We start from the raw sequence: 27,200 nt of genomic DNA on the forward strand, positions 1-27,200 counted from the left end.
GTATAGCAACAGTTTCTGAACTGACTTTTTGTTTCATAGAACCAAGAGTTGGAAGGGATACTGAGGTTCATTGAGCCCCATCCTCTGCAATGCAGGGATCTCAGCTAAAGCATCCATGACAGAGGGCCATCCAACCTCTGCTTAAAAGCCTCCAAGGAAAGGGTGGTCAGGAATGCTTTAGTTGAGATTCCTGCATTGCAGAGGATGGGGCTCAATGATCCTTGAGGCCCCTTCCAAATCTGCAACACTATGAGTCCGCTCCGCTGTTGGAATAGCTCTTACTGTCAATTGTCCCCTGACAGTTGTCTCACAAAGTCATTCACAAGCATCTTAGAAGTACATAGCTTTGCTTTCAAGCCATAGCCTTGGAACTGATGTTGGGAGGAAGGTAGAAGTCTTGGTTTCACTGTAGGCTCGCTCTTTCTTTTGACAGCCACAAGTTAAAAGTCCAATACAGGAATTGATTGGGGGGGCGGCGCGAAAGTGAGGAAAATTGTATGTTTATTCAGAATGCATTGTCTGATCCTGGCTGTACCTGCATTTTTTGTCCCTTATAGAGTTAACTGCAGCAAAGCTTAAGAGGGCCTTAAGCCAGGGCTAGAAAACCAGTCTGATGCTGCTGGACTAACACTCCACACACACACACACATACACACACACACACACCGGGGAAAAAACAAAACATTCCTGACCATTGCCCATATTGGCTGGAGCTGATGGGAGTTGCAGTTCTCTAGATGTTGATGGACTCCACATTCCCCATTTCAAAGCAATATTCTCTCAGCCTGAGAACCCCTTCCCCCAATCTACAACAGAAATACAACCATGCTGACCTACCTTGGTGGGCTGTTGTGTGCGTTATAATAAGACTGTGTGGATGAGCTCTATAAATGCTAGGCACTTGAGAATGTGATGCTGCTTCTGCTGAATCCTACGGGTTGCATTTTCATTTAGCCAAAAGCACCAGGCTACTGTTCTTCACAGGGTAGTGCAATAAGCAAACTCTGTCCTTCAAAAAGTGCAGCAGTTCCTCCAAAGGATGCTGTTCAGCCAGCATGGCATTTGACATAACAAAAACCTGGTGGTTTTAAAATGCTGCTTGCTTTATGAGCCTGGATTGAGAATTTGCCAATCGAAGTGGTTCCCTGGGAGTGCTGCCTTACAACTTCTTTCTGTATTTTCTCCCTCCTCCTCCTCCTCTCTGTCTTCAAGCAGATTTATGGTTATGATGATCTCCAAATGCTGCAGTCCAGGCTGCCTGTGGTAAGTAGAATTTCCTGTGCTGTTGGTTTTTTCAAGCTGTAACTGAGCTGGTTTCATTTTTTTGAGGTTTACACTGGTCATAGAGTAGTGAAATGTTCATGGGCTCTGAGGTGTATTCTGTCTTACTGTGATGTGTTTATTTGCTCTGCAACTGCCTGTCTCTGTTTCTTTGCTTGCTTATTTTAAACAAATTGCCCCTCTGTGATGCGCCTACTTTTGGAGACCTGTGTATCCTGTTGGATTCCATTATGCCCTACAGCAGCCTACAGTTGTTGAACCTGCTGCCCTCCAGAGATTTTGGACTAAATCTCCCATTGTCCCTGACCATTGCCCATGCTGTCTGGGGCTGATGGGAGTTGTAGACCAAATATCTGGAGGGACTGGGTTGGAGAAACCTGCTAAGTGTTGTGGGAAAAGGAGGGTTAATCCAGGACGGGATTTTGTTGACATACTCATGCTGCAACATTATATAGCAGCGGTTCTCAACCTGTGGGTCCCCAGATGTTGTTTGACTACAACTCCCATCATCCCTGAGCTCCGGCCTTGCTAGCTAGGGGTGATGGGAGTTGTAGTCCAACAACATCTGGGGACCCACAGGTTGAGAAAGGCTGTTATATAGTATCTTGTGGCATGACCAGCCTCCTGGGAAGAGACCGTGATGCTCCCTGTTTTGAAGAAGCCTCTTTTGTCTCTGCACTGTGTAGGAGTTAAGCAACTCACAATGGTGGCACTTAGATGGGGTGCTGGAGGTGTAAATGACTATCAGACTTTGAAAAGCTGATATCACCAGATCAAGTTCATCAATTTTCTTGAATTAATGAGAGTTTTAATTGGATTTTGAGTAAACGTGCAATGAGTTGCTGCTGCTTTGAATTTTATTGGGCGGTTATCTTCCTTAGTGGGTCATGGAAACTGCTATTCTGAACCATGCTTTTTAGAGGCTGGGTGGGCTGAATTTTGGGGGGGAACCGCTGTCCTAGAACTGCATCGGCTGAGGTTCACGCCAAGGTTTGGCAAAAGAATGGAGTAGCCTTGGAGGGGCAGTATTGGTCTTGAGATTGATGGGGGAGAGGGTCACTCCTGGTGGGGATTTTCTCGTAAGTGATCATCGATCCCTTCTGACCTCAACAGATGGATAGATTTTCTTTCCTGGAGTTGAGGGCACATTCTTCAACAGTCCTTCACAGGGTGGTATTGGTTGGCTGCTGCCATTCTCTGAAATATTGGTTCACAAAGTTCTATCTTGTGCTCACACTGTTTAATATCTTTGAGTAGCCAGAAGGTGCAGCCAGCCAAATTGATTTTGTCGCCAGCAAACACATGCCCAACTCTGTTTAGTATTTGCATCTGATCCAGGAGTAGCAGTTGGTTTCTTTTGAATGAATGCTTGACTGTTCTTATGGGCTGGCTGAGGATCAGTAAAATGAATCCTGCCAGGACAAAGTGGTTGATGGCCAACGGGTCTGGGGAATTTGGGTTGGGGGTGATATTCTGTACAAGGTTCTCCTCTTTATCACCCTCGCCCTCAAAATGATGTTCGAAGTTTAGGGGCACTCTTGTGCTATTTAATTCACAGTTGGTGGAAGAACCTGGGAGTGTCGTTTACTAGCTTTGGTTGGAAAGAAAAGCTGCAATCACGACCTTGTTACTACAGTCATAAAAGTTAAAGGTATCCCTGACCATTAGGTCCAGTTGTGACCGACTCTGGGGTTGCGGCGCTCATCACTTTATTGGCCGAGGGAGCCGGCGTACAACTTCCGGGTCATGTGGCCAGCGCGTTACTTCCGGGTTTCGCCGCTTGCGCATGCGCAGACGGTCAAAATGACATCACGCACATGCGCGGAAGTGGCGAAACGTGACACGCGCAGTCATGTCTTACGTTCTATTCAGGATGTGAACGGGGCTCTGGAACAGATCCTGTTCGCATCCCAAGGTACCACTGTATTCTTGTTACCTGCCTAGTTACAGTGGTGCCTCGCAAGACGAAATTAATCCATTCCGCGAGTCTCTTCGTCTTGCGGTTTTTTCGTCTTGCGAAGCACGGCTATTAGCGGCTATTAGCAGCTTAGCGGCTTTAAGAAAAAGGAAACAAACTCGCAAGAACTCGCAAGACGTTTCGTCTTGCGAAGCAAGCCCATAGGAAAATTCGTCTTGCGGAATGACTCAAAAAACGGAAAACTCTTTCGTCTAGCGAGTTTTTTGTCTTGCGAGGCATTCGTCTTGCAGGGCACCACTGTACATTACAGTATTGTAGCATCCTTAACCGGGTCTACCCGTGAAGATGGCTTGGAAACTTCTGTGAATTCATAGTGTTAATTTTGCTTGCTGGTTTGTGAAAGAGAGACTTGCCCAAGTGCATTGACTGCCTGTGAGTTTCTGGACACAACCCAAGGAACCAGTGAAAGCCCCTCGGATCCTACACACTTCCTGGAGCCCCTTCTCCCAAAGTGCCTTCTGCTGCACTCAAATCATTGAGAGAAGCCTCCTTCCTTCCTTCCTTCATTGTGGTTAGACTGGAGAGGCTGCTTGTATTAACCCACCCCATATTTGTCTTCCAGCAAGTGAAGACATTTCGATTTGCAAATAAAATGCCAGGTTCTGTAATGTGTCAGTTCATGTGTTTGAGGCTGTCGGTTTTCTTAGTGTTTTATGGTGGTTGTATTATTTGCAGGTTTTTGCCCTATCAGTTTCTGTCCTTATTTTAAAAAGGACCATCTGATCTAAAACTTGTGTAGAAACCTGCCTGGAGCACTATACAGTGGTACCTTGGTTCTCAAACGCCTTGGTACTCAAACAACTTAGAACCCAAACACTGCAAACCTGGAAGTAAGTGTTATGGTTTGTGAACTTCTTTTGGTAGCCGAACGTGCTCCGTTTTGAGTGTTAACGTTTCCGTTTTGAGCATTACACTGAGGTCTGTCTGGTTTTGCTATTTATTTTGCGTTTTTGTGGTTCTTTTTTTTGTGTGTGACTGTGTGGAACCCAGTTCAACTACTGGTTGATTGATTGTGTGACTGCAGTACATTGTTTATTGCTTTCATTTTATGGATCAATGGTCTCGTTAGATAGTAAAATTCATGTTAAATTACTGTTTCAGGGGTTGTTTTTAAAAGTCTGGAACGAATTAATCCATTTTACATTACTTTCTATGGGAAAGTGTGCCTTGGTTTTGGAACGCTTTGGTTTTGGAACGGACTTCCAAAACGGATTAAGTTTGAGAACCAAGGTACCACTGTATAGCAGACTTTAATAACTAACTAACTAACCTACCTTATAAATAAAGACATCTTTGTTGTGTTTTGGTCTAAGTAGTTTTAAGGGATTCAGAAGCTCTTTGTTTTATACATGTTTTGTACGTCACTTCAATACTTTTTTTCTAGAAAGTGAAGAAAGATGCAATAAATAAACAATTAAATACTTAAAATTGTTTTAATATAAAATTAACAAAAAATACATAAATCTGCATCACATCAAATAAATAAATAAATAACACATATCAAGCTTCATAAAAAAATAAAACACCTATGCAAAGTCTGTACATTCAATATAATAAAGCCCCTTTAGCTCTTCCCATTTCTTTGGCAATTTCAGTGAGGTGGCTTGTAGCTTCCTTAATTTGTCTCTGCGAATGTTTCACAAATATTCACTGTCAGTTTGTCATTTCTCCGCTCCGACGGTTCCTCGAGCGATGGTTGCAGAGGTTTGCTACCTCCTCATTCTCTTTGTCAGTATGTCAACGTACATGAGTCCTGCTTGGACCTCCTGTTGCAGGCTCTCCCAGCAGCAGGTGCTGCCTCCGTTCCCTCTGAGAAAAGTTCTGATCCTTCGAAAATACTTCTTCAGCACCAGCTTGTTTCTCCGTTCCTCTAACTTCCCCGGTGTAGATTTTTTTCCTCCGAGGCAACTCTTGAGGACTTCGGTTTGCGCGTGCAGCATCTGGAGAGACCTGCAATAAAAGCGTGGCAGAGTTTGAAGAGAGGGAGCAGACACAAATCTCTCTTTCTGCTGCCCCATCCTATCCCAACCCTTACCACCCACTCCTGCATCAGGGAGAGCAGAAACTCACCTCTCTCTTTGTGTCGCCTTCCAGACAGTCTTCAGTGAATCATTGCTCAAGATGTTAAAGAACCCACGGAGAATTTCGTAGATTGCTTCCGTGGCAGCTTGCGACTCGCGTATTTCCAGGATCTTTGTAGGAAAGTTGAACGTGGTTGATTTCTTCAGGCACTCTGGAGAGAACGTTGTGCTCATCTCTCGCCACAGCTCCAGGCTCTGCAGATTAAATACTTTTTGCCGGTGTTTCAGAAAGTTGCAGTCCAGCACTGAGACTTGAACAGAAGACAGGAGCACCAGGCAAACGAGCCCCGCATGCCCACGCGTTTCGATTTTCATGGTGGTTCTCAGGCAGTTTCTGCTGGGGCTCACGTAACTTATCCACTTGCGATACATCTTTGACTATGGGCTGATCCCCCTGCATCTTCTATTTATCCTGCAGGACAGCTTTCCTTTCATCATTTGGGTTTTCCAGGTTTCATTTTCACTTTCCACTTGCCTGTTCAGCCATGCAACTGAATCTAAGGAGCTGGCCTGTGGTGGGTCCTTAAGGCAGTTTTTTCTTCTTCTCTGGTAACCCAGGATATAGTTTACACGATTTCCTCCTCCCCACTCCTCAAATTTCAGGAAGACCACAGGGCTATTTGTTTGCCTAATTTGTATACCAAATACACTCCTCAGAGCCGTGGAGGCTGGCATGTACGCCATCCCAGGCCACCCTACCCGCTGGAAAGAAAATCTGATTTGTGAACCTCTTGTTGAAAATGGGGGTCTCATGACCCTCATTAGGTAGGCGTCTCCCAAAATCACCTATAAAGCTGAAATTTGGTGTGCACAAAATATGAAGGCTACTGGTTTATAAGGCATACTGACTTATTTCTTTAAATGTTTTAAAAACCCTTCCTTTTTACAGTGGTGCCTCGCAAGACGAAATTAATTCGTTCCGCGAGTTTTTTCGTCTAGCGAATTTTTCGTCTTGCGAAGCACGGTGTCGGAAAAGTTTTGGAAAAGCTTCAAAAATCACCAAAAACCTCAAAAAAGGCTACCACGCCGCGTTCTATGAGTTGCTCCTCGAAGTCAAGTCGCAACTGTATTAACGGCGTTAAGAAAAAGGAAACAAGCTTGCAAAAAATGCAAGACGTTTTCGTTTTCGGGAAATTCGTCTTGTGAAGCAGCTGAAAAACCGCAAAACCCTTTCGTCTAGCGAGTTTTTCGTCTTGCGAGGCATTCGTCTTGTGGGGCACCACTGTATTGTTTTCTGGTTTGCCACCCTGCACATCTTTAGGCGTAAAGGCAGGATAAAAATCAAATAAATAAATAAAAGCATGCTTTTTGCATGCAAGTCTTCAACCCCAGCATATCATTCCCCTCTTTCTATGCCATTGAGACCTTGGCAGCATGTCTGGAAATAATCACTAAAGGTTGTGTGGTGTTAAGGAAGGAGTACACCTCAATTCAAGCAATGTATTTAATAAAAAGATCTTATGAACAGCGTGCATTAATGTAATGCAAGCATTGGAGGGTTGGAGCTAGTCATTCAGTCTTAACAGCTTCAAAAGGCATGGAGAAAAGATGTGAGGCAGCTACAATGTGGTGGAACTGAGTAAGGAAAAGAGAGGCGAGGGCAGGGGAAGACTCTTAGCTGAACCAGAGGGAGAAAGGGGGAGAGAGAGACCCTGAGTGTACAAATAAATCAGGAAGAGAGGGGAAAGCTGCAAATTCTGGATGGGATTTCAGTGGTTTGTTGGTTGGTTTGTTTTGTGGGGTGGAGGTGAGGCTTCTAAGCCTATATATCAGATGTGGTTTGAAGGTGGTTATAAAATTGTCCGGGAAGAAAAGGAAAATGTTTTGGGAGTAGTTAGTTTGTGGGGAGGGAGACAGCAGTTGGTTCACAGCGTGGGAGAGGGAAATGAGTAAAATTCTGAGGCAAGGAGAAGACCTCCTACCCAATTAAAAAGCATGAGTCAGAAGAGTGGATTGCATGGCCCACTAAGATAATAACACAATGAAATTCAAAGCATTAACAATAAATGGCACATTTTCCCAAGTAAAGCTCAATAATTTAATTAATTCAGCAGCTTGGATGAACTTGATTCGGTGGTAATCAGCTTTTCTAAGTCTTGATGGTTATTTCAACCTCCAGTTCCTGCCCGCTCCTCCTCCCCCTCGACTCTTAGCACCCCCAGGTGCTCCCACTGACCCCCACTTTGGGAACCACTGGACTGGGCAAAGGCGCGTTGGTGCCTCTGTGGGCATAGCTTGGAAGCAGGGTGGGTTTGGGGGCTGCTAGTGGAAGTGGGCAGGAAGGGGGGGAGGCAGGTAGTAGCCCCTGAAATTTATGGCTTAGTGGGAGCTGGGAAGGGGGGGGGAGAGAAGCAGGAATGTGGCAGGGAGGAGAAAGAATTTGAACTCTCCTGCCCTCGCCTCTCATACCTGACAGGCCTTTAGCTAGTAGATATCACAAAACCTTGTTCCTTGGCCTTTGCATCCACCAGTCACCGAACATTTTGACGCCGCCTCTTCACAGAGTTGGGCCTCTGCTCTGGCAGCTTCCCCCTCACCATTGCTTACCATTCTTGACTGGTTAGCGGCTCTCCAAGGTTATTACTATCCTGTTCCTTTTAAGCAGAGGCGCCAGGAGATGAGCCTTGCGCATAAAAGGCACATGTATTGTGTCCATCTGGCTGCTGCGCCCTCCTGGCCAGCGGCGCATTTGCCGCTGCTTTCCCCTTTTTTGCATTGCACCTTCGCACAGCCTTCTGCCCCTGCCTTCCTCCGCTGCCCATGAAGGCTGAATCCCACTTCCCATGCCTGGTGTATTTTGTTCATATGCAGCATTTGCACATGGAAGCTGAAATAAATAAAGGGGTTCAAGAGGAGGCTGTTAGGGAGGAGAGGGCTGCCAAAGATCGTCTACTCCACCCCTTCCTTAATGCAGGATCCTTTACTCCTCCATGTGTGTTGGGCACACACAAACAGACTTCCCCACGAATGAATCCATCTAACTCATGAGTAGGCAAACTAAGGCCCGGGGGCCGGATCTGGCCCAATTGCCTTCTAAATCCAGCTTGCAGACGGTCCAGGAATCAGCGTGTTTTTACATGAGTAGAATGTGTCCTTTTATTTAAAATGCATCTCCGTGGGACATAAGAATTCGTTCATTCCCCCCCCCCCAAAAAAATATAGTCCGGCCCCCCCACAAGGTTTGAGGGACAGTGGACCGGCCCCCTGCTGAAAAAGTTTGCTGACACCTGATCTAACTGCAAACAGAGAGAGACACAAAGGCGACTAAGTGTCCCATGTATTCAGAGCCTTCGATGCTTAATCTCAGGGTAAGGGGTTCGAGTCCCACTCTGGGCTAAAGATTCCTGCATTCCAAGGGGTTGGACTAGATGACTCTTGGGGGTCCCTTCCAACTCTGTGGTGACATCGGTGATGGTGACACTCAAATACTTGGGGTGGCTTTCTTAAATGCGTGAGCCAGGTATCTTACCTGTTGTATGGGCAGTGAATAAAGCCAGGGTCGCTAGCAAGTCTGAAACGGAAGAAGCAGGAGACCAGCCCTTGGTCATCTCATGAGTCATTGAGTCACTGGACATGTTTACATGTTCTCAAGGGCTCAGGGCAGATAGGTCAAAGCCCAGCTAGCCTGCTCTGGAAGTTACAAGAGGCTGTGAACCCCAAATCGAGAAGAAAGGGGTGGTGAGGGCAGCCCATTCAGGTGCAGAAGAGGAACCAGAAATCGAAATTTTGGCTAGGGAGGATTAGTCTCGCGGGCATTTTTGTAGCCGCTCCTGGGAGCATATTGCAATTGTCAGTTTCAGTTTGGAGAGCTCATGGGTACTTCCCCTCCAAAAAAAAAAAGAAATCCCCTCAAACATGATTGCATCATTTCAGTATCAAAATGTAGGATTTAAACACAAACAGTGCAGACATCTGGATGACTTTTTGCACCAGCGACGTTTTTTAAAAAAGTTTTTGTTGTCTTCTGTTACCCGTTGCATCGTGTTCGGGTGATCTGCCAAGAAACCGAAAAACCCAACCGTGGTAAAACTACGAAAGTGGCACATTTAGATGAGCCAGAAAGGAACGTTCTAATTGTTAAATAAATGCCGAAGTCGTCTTGTGACTTGTAGAAAAGGGCTAATGCCGGGTTCTTTCGGTTTACGTCCAGTCTTCTGAAATCTCCCCCCCCCCCCGCAGTCAAAGTGTGTGTTAAAGGAGCTTTAGGCAAACAATTATGAAGCCGTTCTGTATTGCTGTGGGTTGAAGCTGTGTCCCCATCCTTACTTCCTTGGCTGCGAGCCATCCTTCTCTCTTTTTGAAACCAGAAAACGGCAAGGGGAAATCCAGCTGAGATATCGAAAGTAATATTGGCCGGAACCAAAAAACAGGCAGGCCTGCTCCCAATATGGGCACAGAAGGTGTGGGCTGAGTTGAGATGTGTCGCTCCTCAAAGTGTTTTGCTGCTGCAGCCAGAGAGACAGAGGCATGGGGATTAAAAAATAAAATAAAAAGGAGTCCATCTTCTTGCAATATTTTTGGGTTGGACATATCACTAACTGTCTAGGAATCATAACTCTTTAAGAGAAGTAACAGAACTTGAAAGATGAATTATAGAAGTAGAGAAACAAGAAGTAGCAAATGAAAAGTATACCGGTACCCATGTGGCAATGTGCTAAAATTCGGGGAGGGGGGGCATGACAAATTCCCATGTTAGAAGGATGAATGATAACTGTCTGGGAGAGCTGGTGCCCATGAGAAAATTATTGTGAAAGTGAGAGAAGGCAAGGAATCTAATTATTTATTGAATAGTGGAGATTTTCATTATGCACGGATGTAATAAGACACAGGAAAATATCTACATACCTTGCTGAAAACAGTGTAAGGACTGGAACAGCATATTTATATTTTCTTTTTTGCTGCTGTTGCTGATGATTTCTATATGCTAATTATTCACAGAAAAACAACCCTGTACATTATTATGCATACACATATTTATCTCTCTCTGCATATAGATAGATATAGATCATTTTGTATAATGTATAGCATAGTATGTATATTACATTTTCTCTGCGCCCTGGAGAAGCCCACAAAACTTCTATGAATCTTTCCAATAAGTGTGTTGCTGTTCTTGTTTCTTAACCCTTGATTGGTGCATTGTTTGTGCCTTGGTGGAAAAGGCACTTTGGCCGTGTTCAAAGAAATGTCTGCTTAGGAGTAGCCCCATGTGGGGCAAGATGCACGTTAAGGACACTTGTTTATTTTCCTTGCAAAGTGCTCTGGCAGTAACACTGAACAAAAGGCTGTGCAGAGAGATCCTAGCTGGCTTCACTGTGAATCTAAACATTGCTGATGTTGGTTTCTCCTCAGGATTACTACGGAATTACATTCCCTGCTCCAGCAACCTTAACGGGCAGAGAGGGGAGCCTTGCTAACAACCCTTACTCAGGTGAGTCTGGATCCCAAAACGTTGCCTGTGCCAAGTGAAGAAGGTGGTGCTTTGCTCATTGTGGCTTCCAGGTTTGCTGGTTCCATCTTTTAGGAATAAAAGTATGTATGCACCTGCAGAATTCATGCTGCCAGACCTATGACTTAATATGGACGTTTACTTTCATGGGGGTGGGGAGGGACATGCTTGTGAGCTTGGTGGAAGCATTAATTAATTAATTAAATGTATATACCGCCCTTCATCAAAAGATCTCAGGGCAGATTCACGGTATCTTTCTGGCCAGCGTTAGGAATAAATAATAATAATTATTATTATTATTATTTTATTATTTATACCCTGCCCATCTGGCTGGGCTTCCCCAGCCACTCTGGGTGGCTTCCAAAAGAATATTAAAATACATCAAACATTAAAAGCTTCCCTAAACAGGGCTGCCTTCAGATGTCTCCTAAAAGCCTGGTAGTTGTTGTTCTCTTTCACATCTGGTGGGAGGGTGTAGATCTCTGGGCTTGATCCTGCTTGGCTGCAGCACTAAGATGAATTGAGGGTTGAGTATAAGATGTGTACACTTAACAAAACTCACCTGTTCTATAAATGCAGTTCAGTATTGCTAAATTTATGAAAGCGGAAGGATTTGGGCTTCACCCCTCTGTAAGGTCCTCTGGTGGCCTCTAGGTCTGCCTAGATCCTTGAGTTTAGACAGCCACCCGATCTCCCAATGGGGCTTTTTCTTTTTCTTCCCAGGTGATGTAACAAAATTTGGTCGGGGAGATGCTGCCTCGCCTGCTCCGGCCACCACTCTCGCCCAGGCTCAGCAGAACCAGGCGCAGACTCACCACACGGCTCAGCAGCCCTTCCTCAACCCCGCCCTGCCCCCCGGGTACAGCTACACTGGGCTGCCCTATTATGCCGGCGTGCCAGGAGTCCCCAGCGCATTCCAGTATGGGCCCACGATGTTTGTAAGTCACAGGGGGGGTCGGAAGGGGTTGCGCCTCAGCTTTGGCTTGGATTCCTCTGAAATGGTGCCTTGGGGATTCCACAGGGTGGGTGAACAGACTTTGCAGAGCAAAGAGGGATTTCGTCAGAGCGTGTGGGTGTACAAAACCACATCCTCTGTGGCAGTGTGATTTGAGAGGCACCATGTTGGGCTTTGTGACAGTTCACCCTGTAAAGTTTTCTCCGAGGAAAGCTCTGAGGATGGGATGGCTTCATGTTTGGCATGCAAGGATTCACATGGTCCCCTGGTCAAAGAAGTCCTGTGGTCTCCTGGGGCTCTTTGTTCTGTGGTCACCTTTGGCCAAGGGATTTGCTGGTGTCTCATTCCTGCCTTGCAGAGGATTGGGCCCGATGACCCTCAGGGTCCCTTCCAACTCTATGATTCTGTGATCCTATGATTCCTGTTTGCCTAGATTGCCTACATTTGTGGGGAAATGTCCCTGCCAAGAGAGGTGACCTGGCATGGCTTGCAAAAAGGCATTGCCATCTGTGCTGTGAGAACCCAAGCATGTATATTTCAGCCAGAAAAGCGGGGCAGTTGGTCAGCTTTTTCAAGCCTGGGAATTGCCTCACACCTCAGACTGAAGCATGAAATTCACTTTAGGGTATTTTGGGGGTTTCCCCCCCACTGTACGCCTTCTTTCCACCTCCCCTCCCCAAAAAGCCCCCCAATTTTTTAACAGCAGCAGCAATTGAAATGGTGTTGTTGCCACTGGTGTGAGAAGCTGTAATTCATGGTGCATCTCCAGAGCCTGCCATTTGAAGACGAGAATGTCGGGAGATGGGACAGTATGTCACAGGACGGTTTTTGTAGAGGACAGGTCTCAGGAAGTGCTGGATGAGCATGCCTGAGGAGGTCTAGAATGAGCTAGAAGCGAGTGGGAAGGCCCTGAAATGCCTGCGAAGAGCACTTGAAGTTTGAATTCTCTCGAATTTAATGGAATTCAAATTGTAATATGATAAAGTACAATATAAGAAACAAAAGAAGCAATAAAAAGTACAATTCAAAATCATGATGCATTTAGCAGAGCATATTACAGTTCCTAAACAGGCAGGAAAATCGTTAAGTGGTCCTTGGGTGGGTGGGAGATTGGGAACCACTAGACTGAAAATAAGCAAATGAACTACAGACTCAGGAAAGAACTGAGTTTTGCTGCTACAGAAAAATAAAGCACCAGTTCAGGAGAGATAGCTCTTGCACAGACCCTTTAATTTTATGGATTTTGTGCACTCCAGATTAGGTACCTTATATTTGTCAGGACACAGATTAAGAAAGCACATCAACCCAGGTGCATAAAATGCTACGTCAGTTTTATTTGCGGTGGGAAGGTGGAACCGAAGGTGGGAATAATAACTTTTGCTGGATGTTACTAGGTCCAGGAGAAAAAAAAGGGTGGATCTTGCAGAATCTCCAACAAGCTCTTGATTTTAATTCTTAGGGTTTGGGTGGGGAGACATCAAGCTCCATACTACCACCATGATAACGGTTCACACCATTTATCAGGCCAAATATATTTCCGAGTCGGATCCAGAAAGATTAGTGCACCCACCTTGTGTGTTCTTTCCCTGTTGCAAACTGGTTAGCAAAGCATGTCAGCACAGAGATCAGATCAAACAGACATTGGTGATACTTCATGGGGTCCTTTTCCAGCACTAAAACTCAGTGATTCTAAGTGTCCTCTAGTCCAACCTGCTGCAATGCAAGGATCTCGGCTAAAGCAGATGGCCATCTAACCTCTGCTTTGAAACCTCCAAGAAAGGAGAGTCCACCACCTTCCAAGGGAGACTGTTTCACAGTTGAACAGCTCTTACCTGTGCTGCTCCTTAGCTCAGTGCCCTTTAGGCATACAGTGGACCCTCTGGATACGAATTTAATTCATTCCGGGGGTCCGTGCACACCCTGAAAAATCCGTAACCAGAGGTGCCACTTCTGCATGCACACACAGCGCGATAGAGTGCTTCTGCGCATGCACATTGTGCGCAGTGCGCTTCTGGGCTTGCGGAAAAATCTTCCGGGTTTGCTGCTTTCGCAACTCGAATATTACGTATCCAGAGAGGTACATAACCTGAGGGTCCAGTGCAGTTGGGAGCTGCCGGCTGGGCACTTGGTCTCCTCCCATGTGTTCTCTGCTTTCCTGCCTGTGGTGAGCTCTCCTGCTCCCTGTTCCTTAGCCAAGCTGCACGGCCCCTTGAAAATAGAGGTGCCTCTTTGACATGCCCACCAGGTGGCAGTCAAGGCTTTCAGCTGCCGCCACTTGACTCCTTTATCTGCCTTCTTCCAGGTCCCGCCAGCGTCGGCCAAGCAGCATAGTGTCAGCTTGAACACGGCCACGACACCCTTCCAGCAGGCGACCGGCTACGGTCAGCACAGCTACGGAGCAGGTAACAGGGGAGCATAGGCTGTCAGTTCTCTGGAATGTGCAGAGCAGGCACAAAACAGCAACTGGACTTGCTGTCTCTTTCTAATGCTGCTTCTCTTAGTTATGGGGAGAGGACCCCCCGGAATGAGATGCTGCCGCTCCCACCCCCCTCTGGGATGCAAGACTTTGGAGACTTCTATAAAAACTCCATGAAGTTGGTGGGAAGGAGCCCCATAAGAGTTTGTTGTGATGCCCTGCTGCTCTTGAAAGCATAGTGTGGGGTGAAGGGAGGCAGGAGGCTTCTACGAAACCAGAGTTCCTTATTTAGGCATTTGGAGGGAAGGCTTCTTTATTTTTCCAGCTCAGAAATGCTTGGCTCCAAGTCCCTCACAGTTCCCCACAACCCAGTATCTTCCAGATATTTTGAACTTCAGCTCCCATCCTCCCTGACCGTTGGCCACACCAGATGGGACTGATGGGAGTTGTAGTTCCAAGCCATTGAAAGATGGCGGAGACGTGTGGTGTAAGTGGGGAAGTCATCTCTGCTCATGGGAAGCCTTTTGAAACCAAGACCACTATTCCATTCAAGTCAGCGGTAGCATCCTGGGCTGTAGAGGCAGATTAAGGCTTGGCTGAGGGACGCGGGTGGCGCTGTGGGTTAAACCACAGAGCCTAGGACTTGCCGATCAGATGGTCAGCAGTTCAAATCCCCACGACGGGGTGAGCTCCTGTTGCTCGGTCCCTGCTTCTGCCAACCTAGCAGTTCGAAAGTACATCAAAGTGCAAGGAGATAAATAGGTACCGCTCCAGCGGGAAGGTAAACGGTGTTTCCGTGCGCTGCTCTGGTTCGCCAGAAGCGGCTTAGTCATGCTGGCCACATGACCCAGAAGCTGTATGCCAGCTCCCTCGGCCAGTAAAGCGAAATAAGCGCCGCAACCCCAGAGTCGGCCACGACTGGACCTAATGGTCAGGGGTCCTTTTACCTTTACCTAAGGCTTGGCTTATCTCAGAGCCACCAGAAAGCAACGCCTGCACAAGATGTGATTGTACTTTAGGCACAGATGTGGTCCTGCCAGGAATCAACACATCCCACTTCTTGTGTTTTCCTCCAGGCTATGATGACCTGACGCAGGGGACGGCAGCTGGAGATTACAGCAAAGGGGGATACGCTGGGTCGGCGCAAGCACAAAACAAATCCTCTGGCAGTGGACCAGGAAAAGGTAATGTAGCCGTTGATGTAGGTGCCTTCTCTCCCTCTGTTGCATCAGAAGACCCAGAGCAGGGATTTTTACGCACATTACTTAATTTTCCATCAGGCTCCCCCATCAGCTGTCATCTGCAGCCACCGTTTGTCAAGCTGTAGAGGGAGCCTGATTGCAGAAACTTTAAATCGGCTCTGTTGAAAGACTAGCATCTTTTGGCTTCACCTCTCACTGAAATTTCGATAGTCGGCCACTGGGGGAAGCCCTTTGAATGACTTACAGTCTTACATGCACATGAAAGCTCATACCAAGAACTAACTTAGTTGGTCTTTAAGGTGCTACTGGAAGGAATTTTTTTGACTATGGCAGACCAACACGGCTACCTATTTGTAATTACAGTCTTAGTTTTTGAAATAATTACATGTAGGCATTGTTTTGTAGTTCCCATTCAGAGAGCTTTCTCCAGTTCCAGGCGGAAGAGATGCACTTTATCTTTTCTCAACTAAGTGTTGCAAGATTAAACAAACCTCAGCATGCCTGGCCAGAACAAAGGGTTGAGGAAGACTACTCCCACCCCCTGCAAGCAGGACGTGGGAGCTGAATGGCCATTGTGTGCTCCTGTCCATGGCTGCTGAGAGACATTTTATTACGTGCATGGCCACTGACATTTTATTTTACCCTCCTCTCCTCCTGCAGAAGACACAAATATGCACATGACAGGGCACATGCAAACTTTATGCAAAACCGTGTCATCCTTTGCCAGTGGTTTGGAGGGCTCAGTCCACGTGTGGATTCTCTCCTCCCCTCATGAAACAAGTCTTGCCTCCCATCTTGGCAGTTGCATTTTGCTGCCACAGCTAGCAGCTGCCTTCCATGAGTCTGTCAACATATATTTTAATTGCAGCTTGAAAGAGCAGCAGATCCTTCTGGGGTTTGGGAGGAAGAACCGAGCTCAGTGCTCCAAAGAAGGGTGAATATCACCAGAGACAGTTTTTGGGCAGTACAAACTGCAGGGGACGCCACAACTATGCTGTAGAACGGAGCGTGTTTGCAAATTTTCACATTGCACAGGGCACCGCAATGCTTGAGAGCCCAAAGTCCGCCACCGACATCAGCTGTGAGGCTTGAGAAATCCCATTGCCTTTGACAGTTTTGGTAACTCATTGTTCTCTCTTTTCCTTCCCTCCCTCCACCCCCCCTCCTCAGGTGTTTCTGTGACCTCAAGTAACACAGGTGTGCCTGATATTAGTGGTTCAGTCTACAATAAGACTCAGGTGAGGAACTGCCATGTGTCCAGCCATTTTTGTGCCTGGGGTTCTGCTTCTTTTGACTCTCCCAGCCGTTGGCATTTTGACATCCCTGTTGGTGGGTCATCTTTTGGCTCTCTTTAGGTGCTTCTGCACAGAGACCTTGGTGGGAGTCAATGCTGAGGCAGAGCTGACTTCTTTCTCTTGAAAACATCTGGGGCTCTGTCTGAGCAGCTCATCTGCCCACCCCACCCCCAGACAAAAACACTGATCCCACAGTTACACCCTTGCCCATGTTTCTGTGCTCAACACATGTGGGATCTGATAGTGACAACTCTTGATGGCCCCTTTCAAGCTCCATGTGCAGAGAAATGATTGTGCATATACACAATTCTACAGAAATAAAGCAGAATCAGCATAGGGGTACAATTCAGCATAACAGATAAAACCATGATCAAGGTGACTGGAGTCACGTTCCTAAATTGGACAAATAAGAATGTCCATCACCAGGCACATCAAAGGGGAGGCCTCCGTCCACAGACCAAGTTGCTTTGAATGTTGCTCTAGCCCAGAGGTGGTTAACCTTTTTTAAGAGTGAGGACTGCATGCACCCTTGGCCAGCCTTCTGGGTCTGTTTGTGCACGCCTCCTTCCTCCAGCTGGTCTCTACAGATCTTTCCATGCGCCTCCTCCACAAGGTGGCAACGCGGGAAAGGGCCTTTTCCATGGCGCCTTCATTGCAAATCGTTAGCCGCCAGGCAAAAACAGGCTTTTTAAAAACTGGGTACTTGGAGGGTATTGTTTTCATTTGTTACTATGTTATGTATTTTTATATTAAAAACTGCACTGTAATTCTAGGATGAAGGATATAGTATAGAGATTTAATTATTCTCTTTTTAAAAAATCTCCAACCAGAGTGGGGAAAGAGGCATTATTACTTACTGTGCTCATCAAATGATTGACGCGGTAATTGTGGAGGGGGCATTGTATAGCACCATTTTTTTGTTTCCCCACTGGCAGCATACATGAGCTGGTTTCCCCCATAGAAGCCTTTTCAGTTCCTGAACCTGAGATTGCCCCCCTTCCCTGGCTGTATCTGCCCTCAACTGAGCCTTGCCAGTGGAACATTTCTGAAGCGGAGCCCTAGTTGTTCCAAACCGCCTTCAAATCAAAACTCTGGTTGCAGATAGGTAAAGGTAAAGGTACCCCTGGCCGTTAGGTCCAGTCACAAATGACTCTGGGGTTGTGGCGCTCAACTCGCTTTCCTGGCCGAGGGAGCCAGTTCCGGGTCATGTGGGCAGCATGACTAAGCCGCTTCTGGTGAACCAGAGCAGTGCACGGAAACGCCATTTACCTTCCCGCCGGAGCGGTACCTGTTTATCTACTTGCACTGGTGTGCTTTCGAACTGCTAGGTTGGCAGGAGCTGGGACCAAGCAACAGGAGCTCACCCCATCGCAGGGATTCGAACCGCCGACCTTCTGATCGGCAAGTCCCAGGCTCTGTGGTTTAGACCTGGTTAGATCTCTGGTTGCAGATACTGGTTCTGTAATAAGGGTTCGGAGAGAGTTCCCTTTCTGTGTGTCAAAGTGCCCTTATTTCCTTCTTGTGCAGACTTTTGACAAGCAGGTATTCCATGCCGGCACTCCGCCCCCCTTCAGCCTTCCGTCAGCCCTGGGCTCTGCAGGGCCCCTGAACCCTGGTGCTGCCCCCGGCTACGCTCCGGCTCCCTTCCTGCACATCTTGCCTGCCCATCAGCAGCCTCATTCCCAGATGCTGCACCACCACCTTCAGCAGGACGGGCAGGTGAGTTGCCCTGGGGGCAGAAATGCAGTCATATCACCCTGAGAGGCACCTGAGAAGAGAAGCACAAGATTGGGGAAATAACTCGGCAGCAGATTAATTTTGAGGGATGGGGGAGAGAAAAAGAGGGTGTCCCGTTGCACAAGCGTAACTACGCTTGCCCAGCACGGAGTGCAGCCCCGAGGGATGATGGGGAAAAGGTGGTCAAAGCCAGAGCCCCCTCTGACCCGCCCAACTTCCCCTCCCCTTCTCTCTTTCCAGGGTGGATCTGGTCAACGCAATCCACCAAGCGCCCTGCAGCAGAAGTCTCAGGCTACCAAAACCGCCTATGGAACGTCTCCATACTGGACAAATTAACCCAACACAGGAGGAGGAGGAGGAGGAGGGAGGGAAGACTCCCACTTCTCGGACTCCCACACCTGCCAGGAGACAATCCGCTAGGAAGGGGGGTGGGCTTGAGACAAGGCAACCAAGCGCTCAGCCCAGGCAGGGCAGATCCACACCCCCTTCCTTGTGCGCGCGACTCCTTACCTGCTTCCTTTATGATTTGCTGTTGTATGTAATATATTTATGTATGTATTTGTAAATGTAATAGAGCCTAATGGTGGTTTCTGCATTTTTTGAAGCCTGTTTATTTCCTTAGAGGTAGCTTGGACACAACACTTACCCTTTCTCTGAACTTTTTGTATTTTTCTGAGGATTTTTTTACATTTTCAAAGGACACAGTGTGCCATTTTCTTTCCTTTTTTACATTTTGGAACCAGAGGCTTGATTCAAAAGCAGGTCTTAGCTCAGGCGAGTTCGTCAGACTCACAGGAAGAACCAGGTGCTGGGTTTTGTCTCCTCCTAGCTTCGTACCTGACATCTTGCTTTCTGAAGATTACAAGGAGCCGCCCTCCTTCCCTTCCTGCCAGCACAAGGATTTAACATTCACAAGAAGTCCCATTGCAGGTTGCAGCATCACCCCTTTCAATTGAGTTTTTAAAACACAAAAGCTACAGTGCTGTCTCCGCCACTGTTCGTTTTTGCAGCCAGCGCATACGGACTCTCCATCACATCCCAGAACTTTATGTCTGCCAATTGGGCACAGCAGTGTAGCTGTTCTGTAAATAAGAAGGTGCGAAATAATTGTGTTTTGTAACTTGGCCTTTGGCTTCATGCCACAAACCTGAACTGGCTTGACAAGAAACCAGTGATGTCTCCTCCTGCCCCTCAATTTTGGGAGTGGGGGCAGGGAGATCAGAGGGGTGTTTGTGGGAAGACGCCTCATTCTTCCTGTCCTACACCAACACAAGTGAATGTTTTAGAAATTTCATTTTTTATTGGCCTGAACTCCACCTAATAAAAGTTCTGAGCGTGTAAGTAGTGTTTGCAGCATCAGTTGTCAAAAGTCTTCCCCTCCCACCATTACCCTTAGCAGTTCTTAAGAGCAAGAGAGAACCATGACACTCTTGGCATCCTATTAAGTCATCAAGGTGCCACAAGACTCCTGGTGGTTTTAATCTTTAGCAGTTTTTCATCCTGGGTTGCCAGTGTGGCACCAGATCAGAGTTATAGTCCTAAATGTCTGGAGAGGCAACAAATTGAACTCTGGACCCACCAAGTAAGGCTCTAGTGTAGCTCAAAATGGGCACATTGGGTGTTTATCCTACTTTCGCTGTCTGGGTATCAAAATACTATGGAACCTTTGAGCAAGGAAGGGTAAGGAACATTAAAATGCACTTAATTTTTTATCACACCCAAGTTCCCTCTTGTTGCCTTTAGGTTGCTGTATCTTCCTTCATAGCAGGTATGGCTATTAACCCATCCAGCCCACCAGTCTACTCTTGTACACAGAGGTCTTTCCCATTACTTGGCTGCCCAGTCCTTTTAACTAGAGATGAAGTCCAGCTATTCCTCCACCTCCGGGAAGGATCCAGTTCTGGAGAATGCATGCATCCCTCTGCTAGGCATGTGGAACCAGTGGCCCTGCAGATGTCGGGCTTCTGATCCCCTCAGTCAAGACAGATTCAACAGTCTGGGACGATGGGTGCTGAAATTCAGTAACATCTAGCAGGCTGCAGGTTCCTTACCCTGCCAAAGAGGGTTTCTTTTATTCCTGTTTTGCAGGTATGAAGCAAGTAGAGAAGGAAGTTTTATGTTAAGAAAGCTTGCGTTCTTAACCAGCTGTGAACTAAAGCACCAAACTCTAGCTTTTATTTTACAAAATGCATTGCAAAGTGCTTTCAGATGCTCAACAATGACACACCCACCCCCTTTGCTGGAATTAGGCTTGAACATATGCTACTGGGGGTGGTGTGGGGGTCAATAGAAAACTGCTGTCAAACCTAAATAACATGAGGGCAAGGCCCCATGGGGTTGCATCCAGTCTCTGGGTCACCAGTTCCTCACTCATTATAGATTAGGCCCGTCACTTCTTCCCCAGCATAAGGCTCCCTCTTACCTATGTCTTGGGTGCAAAATCATGCTGGTAAATGGAGACATCTGCAGTCCTAAAATGAGGAAATTTACATAGCTTTTATTTGTACAATTTATTCTCAAGAGGAAAGAAATCGGGCTTCCTTCGCATTCTTTCTGACACGTGTGCTGTCTGACCTGCCTTCTGTACATGGATCCACTAATGGTCACACTTCAGTACTGAAATCTACTGAAACCGTTTCAGCTAACTTCTGTTTAGAATTTTAACCCACTAATGCCATCTTTAATTCCCTAAAGTGCAGCCATTCGTTTTTGTAAACGCACTGTTACACAAAAGAAGTTTTTCCATACTGTACTAGATGCAATCTCTGCCTTTCTCGGAACATAAGATAGCAAATTTCTATTTAGGCACATTTTCAATTTAAGTAATAATTTATGGGCAGATCCGCCTGAATTTATGTAACCAGAATAAGGATTTCAAATAGCAGCCTACTGGTGCCTTGTGTGGGAAAATTATCCTGCATAGGACGTTTACCTTATGAGCCATCACTTTCCCAAGTTCCTCTTTTACCTGCATTTTATTCCATAATTTTGGTTTACAGTAGTATTAACCCTGGAGATGCTCTTATCAAAGCGCACGAGACCCCTTTAATCCATCTCATGATGTAGGTTCTGCCTCCCACAAGCTTATGCCATAATAAATTAGTATTTAAATGTGCTATGTTAAGATGTATGCCGTTTACCCTACATAATTGGTCAATACCTCAGTGGTAAGTTTAGGTGGTACTTTTAAGAAAACACATTTCTTTCACTTTGCACCTGAATAAAAGGAAAAGGTAGGATCAGTGCCCTAGGATCTCTTTTTCTGCTGTCACAGAGAAAGCAACTGTTGGGCAAAATCAGAACTTTTATCTCCTGGGTCAAGAGAAAGGCAGCATAGCCAGAACCCTCTGCAATGGTGTAATCACAGCAGCAGGTGTTGCGGACTCCTGGGCTACAAACCACATTTCCAAAAGCAAGGCACATGCATTACTAGGTTGCAAAGGCATAAAACGGATCATTCATGCAGTAGAATTATATCATAGAATGGTAGAGTTGGAAGGGGCCACAAGGGTCATCTAGTCCAACCCCCTGCAATGCAAGAATATTTTGCCCCATGTGGGACTCAAACCCACAACCCTGAGTCTCACACTCTGCCAATTGAGCTATCCCCGGTAAGCTAACGACTATAAACAGGATGCACACAGGAAAACCCTAGATGGGATCTATTGCAGAGGAGAGGTTTGCAACAGAAGCCTATAGCAGGCAAGTCCAAAGTCCATTTCGGGGACCTAATCTGGCCCGCCGGTCAGTTTAATTTGACCCCTGTGGAAGTTTATTTCCTGGGGTAAAATCTCCACGGCCCTTCACTTCCATCAAATCTGGCCCTCTTTGAAAAAAGTTTGGACACCACTGGCCTACAGGCTTCCATACAACTATACCAATTAGCAGGCCAGGTTGTCTCTATGGAAAAGGAAGCTCTATTTCAAGTATCTTGGAGTAGCTGCCAGTAAAGATGCAGGGATTCTTAGCCAAAGGCCCATAGAATCTACTTGAAGGCTTGCCATTTTTGTGGTTAAGGGAAGTAGAGGGTTATAATACTGGACCTAACCGCATGAGCATGTTCTCTTGACAGATGGGCCATTCTCAAAGATTTCTTTAAAAGATCAGTGAAGAAACTTAGCTATCCACATCTATTCCTTTAATTTTAGAAAAATACCTGAAGAACATGAAGAGGTTTTATTACAATTCCTATAGGGGGTCAGTAGAGAGACTGTTCCTTCTGAAATGGCAAAAAAATTGAAAGCATGAGCTATCCTGGTGTGACTTCTCCTAATATCCTGCTATAACCTTCATGGCACTGAAACATTGCTTCCTAAGTACAGTGGTGTCCCGCAAGACGAATGCCTCGCTAGACGAAAGAGTTTTCCGTTTTGGAGGTGCTTCACAAAACGAATTTCCTATGGACTTGCTTCGCAAGACGACAATGTCTTGCGAGTTCCTGCTGGTTTTTTTTCCTTCCCCCCTTTTTCTAAGCCGCTAAGCCGCTTATCAGCTGATCTGATCAGCAGATAAGCCGCTAATAGCGCTAATCCGTCAATGGGCTTGCTTCGCAAGACGAAAAAACCGCTAGACGAAGAGAATCACAGAATGGATTCTTTTCGTCTTGCGAGGCACCACTGTAGAAGTTTCCCAATAGCCCCTACCCTTTGCCTATTTTTCCTGTTGTGGTTATGGCGCACATGGCAGGTGGTTTGATTGCCTCGATTTCCACATCAGTTAAGGGGCAAGGCCCTGAAACACTCAGGGAATGCCTTCTTGAGTTCAGAGAGGATTCTGGCTTATATTTGTGTGTTGGCTGTTCTGCAGATTTCTGAAACCGATGCTACCCTGCAGGCCACGAGCTGGGGGGATGGAGCAAGCTCCTGGGTTTGCTCTTACCCATTTTCTCATGAAGGCAACACCCACCTTCGGAGAGGGGGAAAAATACATTTGAAGAGTACTGTACTATTATGGCACGAGCTAGTACGCACTGCTGCTACCCCATCACTTGGTACCCACTCCATCAACATGCAAACTCCAGGTGGGTTCAGAATGCAACATCTGTGGGCAGGGGGGAAGCAAAAAAGGGGTTAAATGAGAGAAGCTTCCTTGTGTGTAGCCCCGTGCAAGTATGAGCAGAGAAGTGCTTCATATACACCACACCTTAGTTTGTGTTTTAGAAAGGCATGCAGGGAAAACACATGGCTGAACATGCACAGAAGAGACCTCTCCACTCCTAGTGAGACACATCTGTAATGACAATAGGAGCCACTAGAGAGAGGGCTCTCGTCTTTTGTCACAGGGAAGGCCACATTCTGGCTGTTTCCAGGCGATCACTTTTGCAAAGCAGTTGGAGAAGCAAATGGAGTGGGGGCCAGGGGGGGGAGATTACAGGAGGTCTCGCCTCATGTGAAACACGTAAGCCTGTGTTAACTAATAAAGGTGGCTTTCGAAGAGGGAACTAACAATAGAGGTGTACTTTATTTCACATTTTATTAGTAGACAGATGTGCAGAAAAAAAACAAAACTAAATTACCAAAGGAAAGGGAGACAAAACACAAAAAGAAAAATATGCATTAGTTAAATCTGGTCTGGTAAGTTGCATCAACCAAAGTGGGCGAGAGGGAGAGGGAGGAAGAAAAACATCCAGGATTTTAGCACTGAAAAAAAGAACATATCAAGATAGAATTCTAGTGCTCCCTGCTGGTTTCAGAAGGATTTAAGAACTGCATCTGAATTGGTTTCTGAGTTGGAAATGTAAACGCAGACACGGGTGGGGTAGGAGAGAACCAGGCGACCGACCGCTGGCTCCAGTAAACATTTGTCCTCAATCTCTTTAAGTAGCTTGATAGTTGCATTTCGGTGGGTTGGTTGGATCTCAAGAACAAGGAAGCCAGCAAGTCAGCAGGCAGTGACGTCATGATGGGTTGGGGAGAGTCTGCCTGGCCAAGCAAAGAGGAGAGCACAAACTCCCAGAAACAGGTGCTCCCCACCCCACAAAAAAAGTGTTACGGCGAGGGGAGGGCAGAGGTATAACAATGCATCTCACACCACCAAGCTTGAGAATACAAGTCACTGGAGAGCATACAGTGAAAACGGTCAAAGTACAAGAGAGAAATAGCTGAAAGACGCAGTATCCGCATTTCAGATTGAGCCAGAGCGACAATCCACTCCTTCCTCTCATCGCCCAACTCAGGACAAGGGGCCACCCACAAGCCTGAATTTGAACAAAAAAGGGTAACTTTCATTGGCTGCCCTGTTGGGAGAATTGGTGGCTGTACTTGCAGTGCCCATCTACACACACACACACACACACACACACACACACACACGTCCTCCAAAGCATACACACAAACACACTCCGGATTGTCTTATGGCTAGTTGGAAGGGCTATGCATTTCAGTTCCTCTGCTTACACGCCAACTGTGCCCAGGATCATGTCCTCTTCCCATCTCTCTGGCTTCGCTCAAGTCCCCACATATGAACTCCACAGCAGCACCAACAGCTAATGCAGTCGGCCACCCTCTGATCACAGCTGCAACGGAGTTAGAAAAAGCACAGATCCTCGCCCCAGGCAGCAGGAGACTGAAAGATGAGCTGCCCGTGCAGAGGAACCAACAAGTTATCTGCTGGGTGCTGGGCCACCACGAAAGGTGCATGTGGGGCACTATTCAGTCCACAAGGCCTCCCAGAATGGCGAGCTATAAAGCAGGATCACACCCCCCCTAAAGTCCCGGCAGTGGGGTCATGGTGAATACCTGGGGTAACTCATCAGACCACCTCAGATGGAACTGGCTTGCTCCCTTTCCTGTAGAACCAGAACATTCACAGCAGGGACCCCAACATTCAAGAGGCAAGCTGAGCTGGAATAGGGGCAGAGGAAACGGCCATGATGGGGGGACCACTTGGTTTCTACCTCTCTTCTTGCGGTCGTCTCTCATAACAGAGCTTCCCTTTCCTCGGTAAATTCAAGGCCTAGCAGAAATATGTCACAGGAGCACCACAGAAGCTACCATACAGCCAATCCTTGTCTACTGAACCCACCACTGTTGCAGGAAGTGGTCATGAAGCCCTCATTAATCCCCAAGGCTGTGAGCAGCTAACTTTCTCCACTGGAACACTGTTGTTGTCTGAACTGTGAACAGTCCCAGGATGGTGGCCGGATTTCAGGACAAGCATCGAAGGCAGCAGGCGAGGCTGACACAATTCTCCACAGCAACATCATCTCTCCGCTCCGAATGCCATCATGCAGCAAAGGGAATGTTTGCATGTGTCTAACTCATACTGGCTCATCCAGACATTTAATACAAGGTGTGTCTACGGCCTCTGGTATCTTTTAAGACAACCAAGGTTGAGCAACTAGAATCTGCCTTTGAGAGTCTGATCTGGGAGCCTGGAACCCCTCAGGGAATCCCCCACCCCAGACCCAAGGACTGTCCCTGCCAAGGCCCAGCCCCCCATCACCTGGCAAGAACGCTCTCCCCTAGACAGCATGACAGGCACCCATCTGCCTTCATAGCATTGTGAATGCCACCTTCACCCAAGGATCCTTCGGCATCCTGCCCCAGCTGGGGCTCAGAGAGCGCTTGCCAGGGCTGGGGCCCCTGCAGGAAAGTGGCAGGCCACAGCGTTTCAACTACCTTTGCCCAGAACTAAGAGGCTGCTGGGGTCTGCATTCGGAGGGGCCACAGCTGTCAGCATTTATCCCCTACGGAAGACCAGCAACTAAAAGGGCTCAGTGGGACAAGAATACAAAGAGTTTTGAAGTGTTTATTGGAAGGTTCATATCACAAGACAACCACCACCCTCTCCCCACCCCAAATCTCTGGGTGGGGAGGGGGAGCAGATCCTTCCCCCCAACCACCCGTCTGTCCCCATCCCCACACGCACTTAGCAGAACTGAAATGGAATACTGGACCTTTCAGCACCAAATCTTGTCAAGCTCAGTACAATGGAGCTTAGGCTCTCTGCCCAACACCTTAGAAAGGGGGGGGAGAGAGGAGAGAAAAACCACCACCACAAGGCTAAACAAGTGCGCACGCGGTCATCGTCAACGGAGCAGCAGCGAAACCTCGGGAAGTGCTCTGCAGCAGAGTTGCATTTGTACTTGTCCCTGTTTAAATGCAGCTCGTGGGGAGAAGCCCCCCACAGTCTCCGGCGTTAAATACATTAAACATCTTGATCAAAGACTGTTTAATTCAAGATCCTAAAGACAGAGCAAACCTGTTTTGAGTCAGGTTGTGAATGCTCCTGGAAAAGGCGGCGGGGAGAGTGAGAAGGGGGTGTGTGCGGAAAGAGCATCGCTTTCTTCCTTTCCTCGAGAGAAAAACAAAAACCCAGAACACAAGTGACGGGGGGCGGGGAAGAATGCAAGAATGGTGATGTTCTGCAGAGGGGCTTCCTTCCAAACAGAACAGGAAGGGGTGGCGGGAAAGACCGAGATCCATACAACAGGAGAAAGCAGGAGGCGCGGGCTTGGTTGGTATCCCCCCCCCCCATGTATATATGTAATTTTTTTGCTGAACTGTCACTAGGTTACCGCTGCTCCTCGCCCCCTCTGGCACAGCAGGCGGAGCGGGGCGGGGGCCGGAGGGAGCAGGTCACGACTCCTCGTTGCCAGAATCATCGTCGTCGTAACAATCGGCGTCCTCCTCCTCTTCCTCATCCTCGTCGTCAATGTCATCGTCGTACAAGTCGTCATAAAGCAAATCTGAGCTGTTGTCACTGGAAGGCACTTTAGTTTTGATGCAATATTCCGCCAGCGTGGTAGGAACCTTCACCCCGTCCTTTTCCGCTTCCGCCTTGGTGGCCTGGACTTGTTTCCTGGGAG

At 47.2% G+C, this 27,200-nt stretch overlaps 3 protein-coding genes and 1 long non-coding RNA gene across 7 annotated transcripts in view; 2 read left to right on the forward strand and 2 right to left on the reverse strand.

The window, feature by feature from the left end:
• UBAP2 (ubiquitin associated protein 2) overlaps window positions 1-18,986 on the forward strand; it is a 78,555-nt gene extending 59,569 nt beyond the window's left edge. For 3 of the 4 annotated variants that reach the window (XM_082241822.1, XM_082241823.1, XM_082241825.1), the window contains 8 exons: window positions 1,213-1,263; window positions 10,690-10,768; window positions 11,510-11,724; window positions 14,044-14,143; window positions 15,234-15,341; window positions 16,530-16,597; window positions 18,182-18,373; window positions 18,632-18,986. In XM_082241822.1, coding sequence (XP_082097948.1) covers window positions 1,213-1,263; window positions 10,690-10,768; window positions 11,510-11,724; window positions 14,044-14,143; window positions 15,234-15,341; window positions 16,530-16,597; window positions 18,182-18,373; window positions 18,632-18,727 — 909 coding nt within the window. In that variant the 3' untranslated portion in view covers window positions 18,728-18,986. The remainder of the gene's footprint in view (window positions 1-1,212; window positions 1,264-10,689; window positions 10,769-11,509; window positions 11,725-14,043; window positions 14,144-15,233; window positions 15,342-16,529; window positions 16,598-18,181; window positions 18,374-18,631) is intronic. The other variant, XM_082241824.1, reaches the window with a different exon arrangement.
• Window positions 1,270-8,503, reverse strand: LOC309514245 (interferon type A3-like). The gene is made up of 4 exons (XM_082191321.1): window positions 6,561-8,503; window positions 5,330-6,219; window positions 3,495-5,209; window positions 1,270-3,221 (listed from the first exon to the last, which is right to left on the reverse strand). Exons 2-3 carry the CDS (start codon window positions 5,710-5,712, stop codon window positions 4,969-4,971), a joined length of 624 nt encoding a protein of 207 aa, XP_082047447.1. The 5' UTR covers window positions 5,713-6,219; window positions 6,561-8,503; the 3' UTR covers window positions 1,270-3,221; window positions 3,495-4,968.
• A 3,570-nt stretch (window positions 18,987-22,556) lies between the features above and the next one.
• On the forward strand, window positions 22,557-26,705 carry LOC309514285. Its single transcript, XR_014211881.1, has 2 exons — window positions 22,557-22,712; window positions 23,014-26,705. It is a non-coding gene; the product is annotated as an uncharacterized lncRNA (long non-coding RNA).
• Window positions 23,833-27,200, reverse strand: part of UBE2R2 (ubiquitin conjugating enzyme E2 R2) — a gene marked incomplete at its 5' end in the record, with an annotated part of 55,421 nt that continues 52,053 nt past the window's right edge. The window contains one exon of the mRNA XM_082242272.1: window positions 23,833-27,193. Coding sequence (XP_082098398.1) covers window positions 26,971-27,193 — 223 coding nt within the window. The 3' untranslated portion in view covers window positions 23,833-26,970. The remainder of the gene's footprint in view (window positions 27,194-27,200) is intronic.

This window comes from Podarcis vaucheri (genome assembly GCF_965113315.1).
Source record: "Podarcis vaucheri genome assembly, chromosome: 11".
Taxonomy (NCBI): domain Eukaryota; kingdom Metazoa; phylum Chordata; class Lepidosauria; order Squamata; family Lacertidae; genus Podarcis; species Podarcis vaucheri.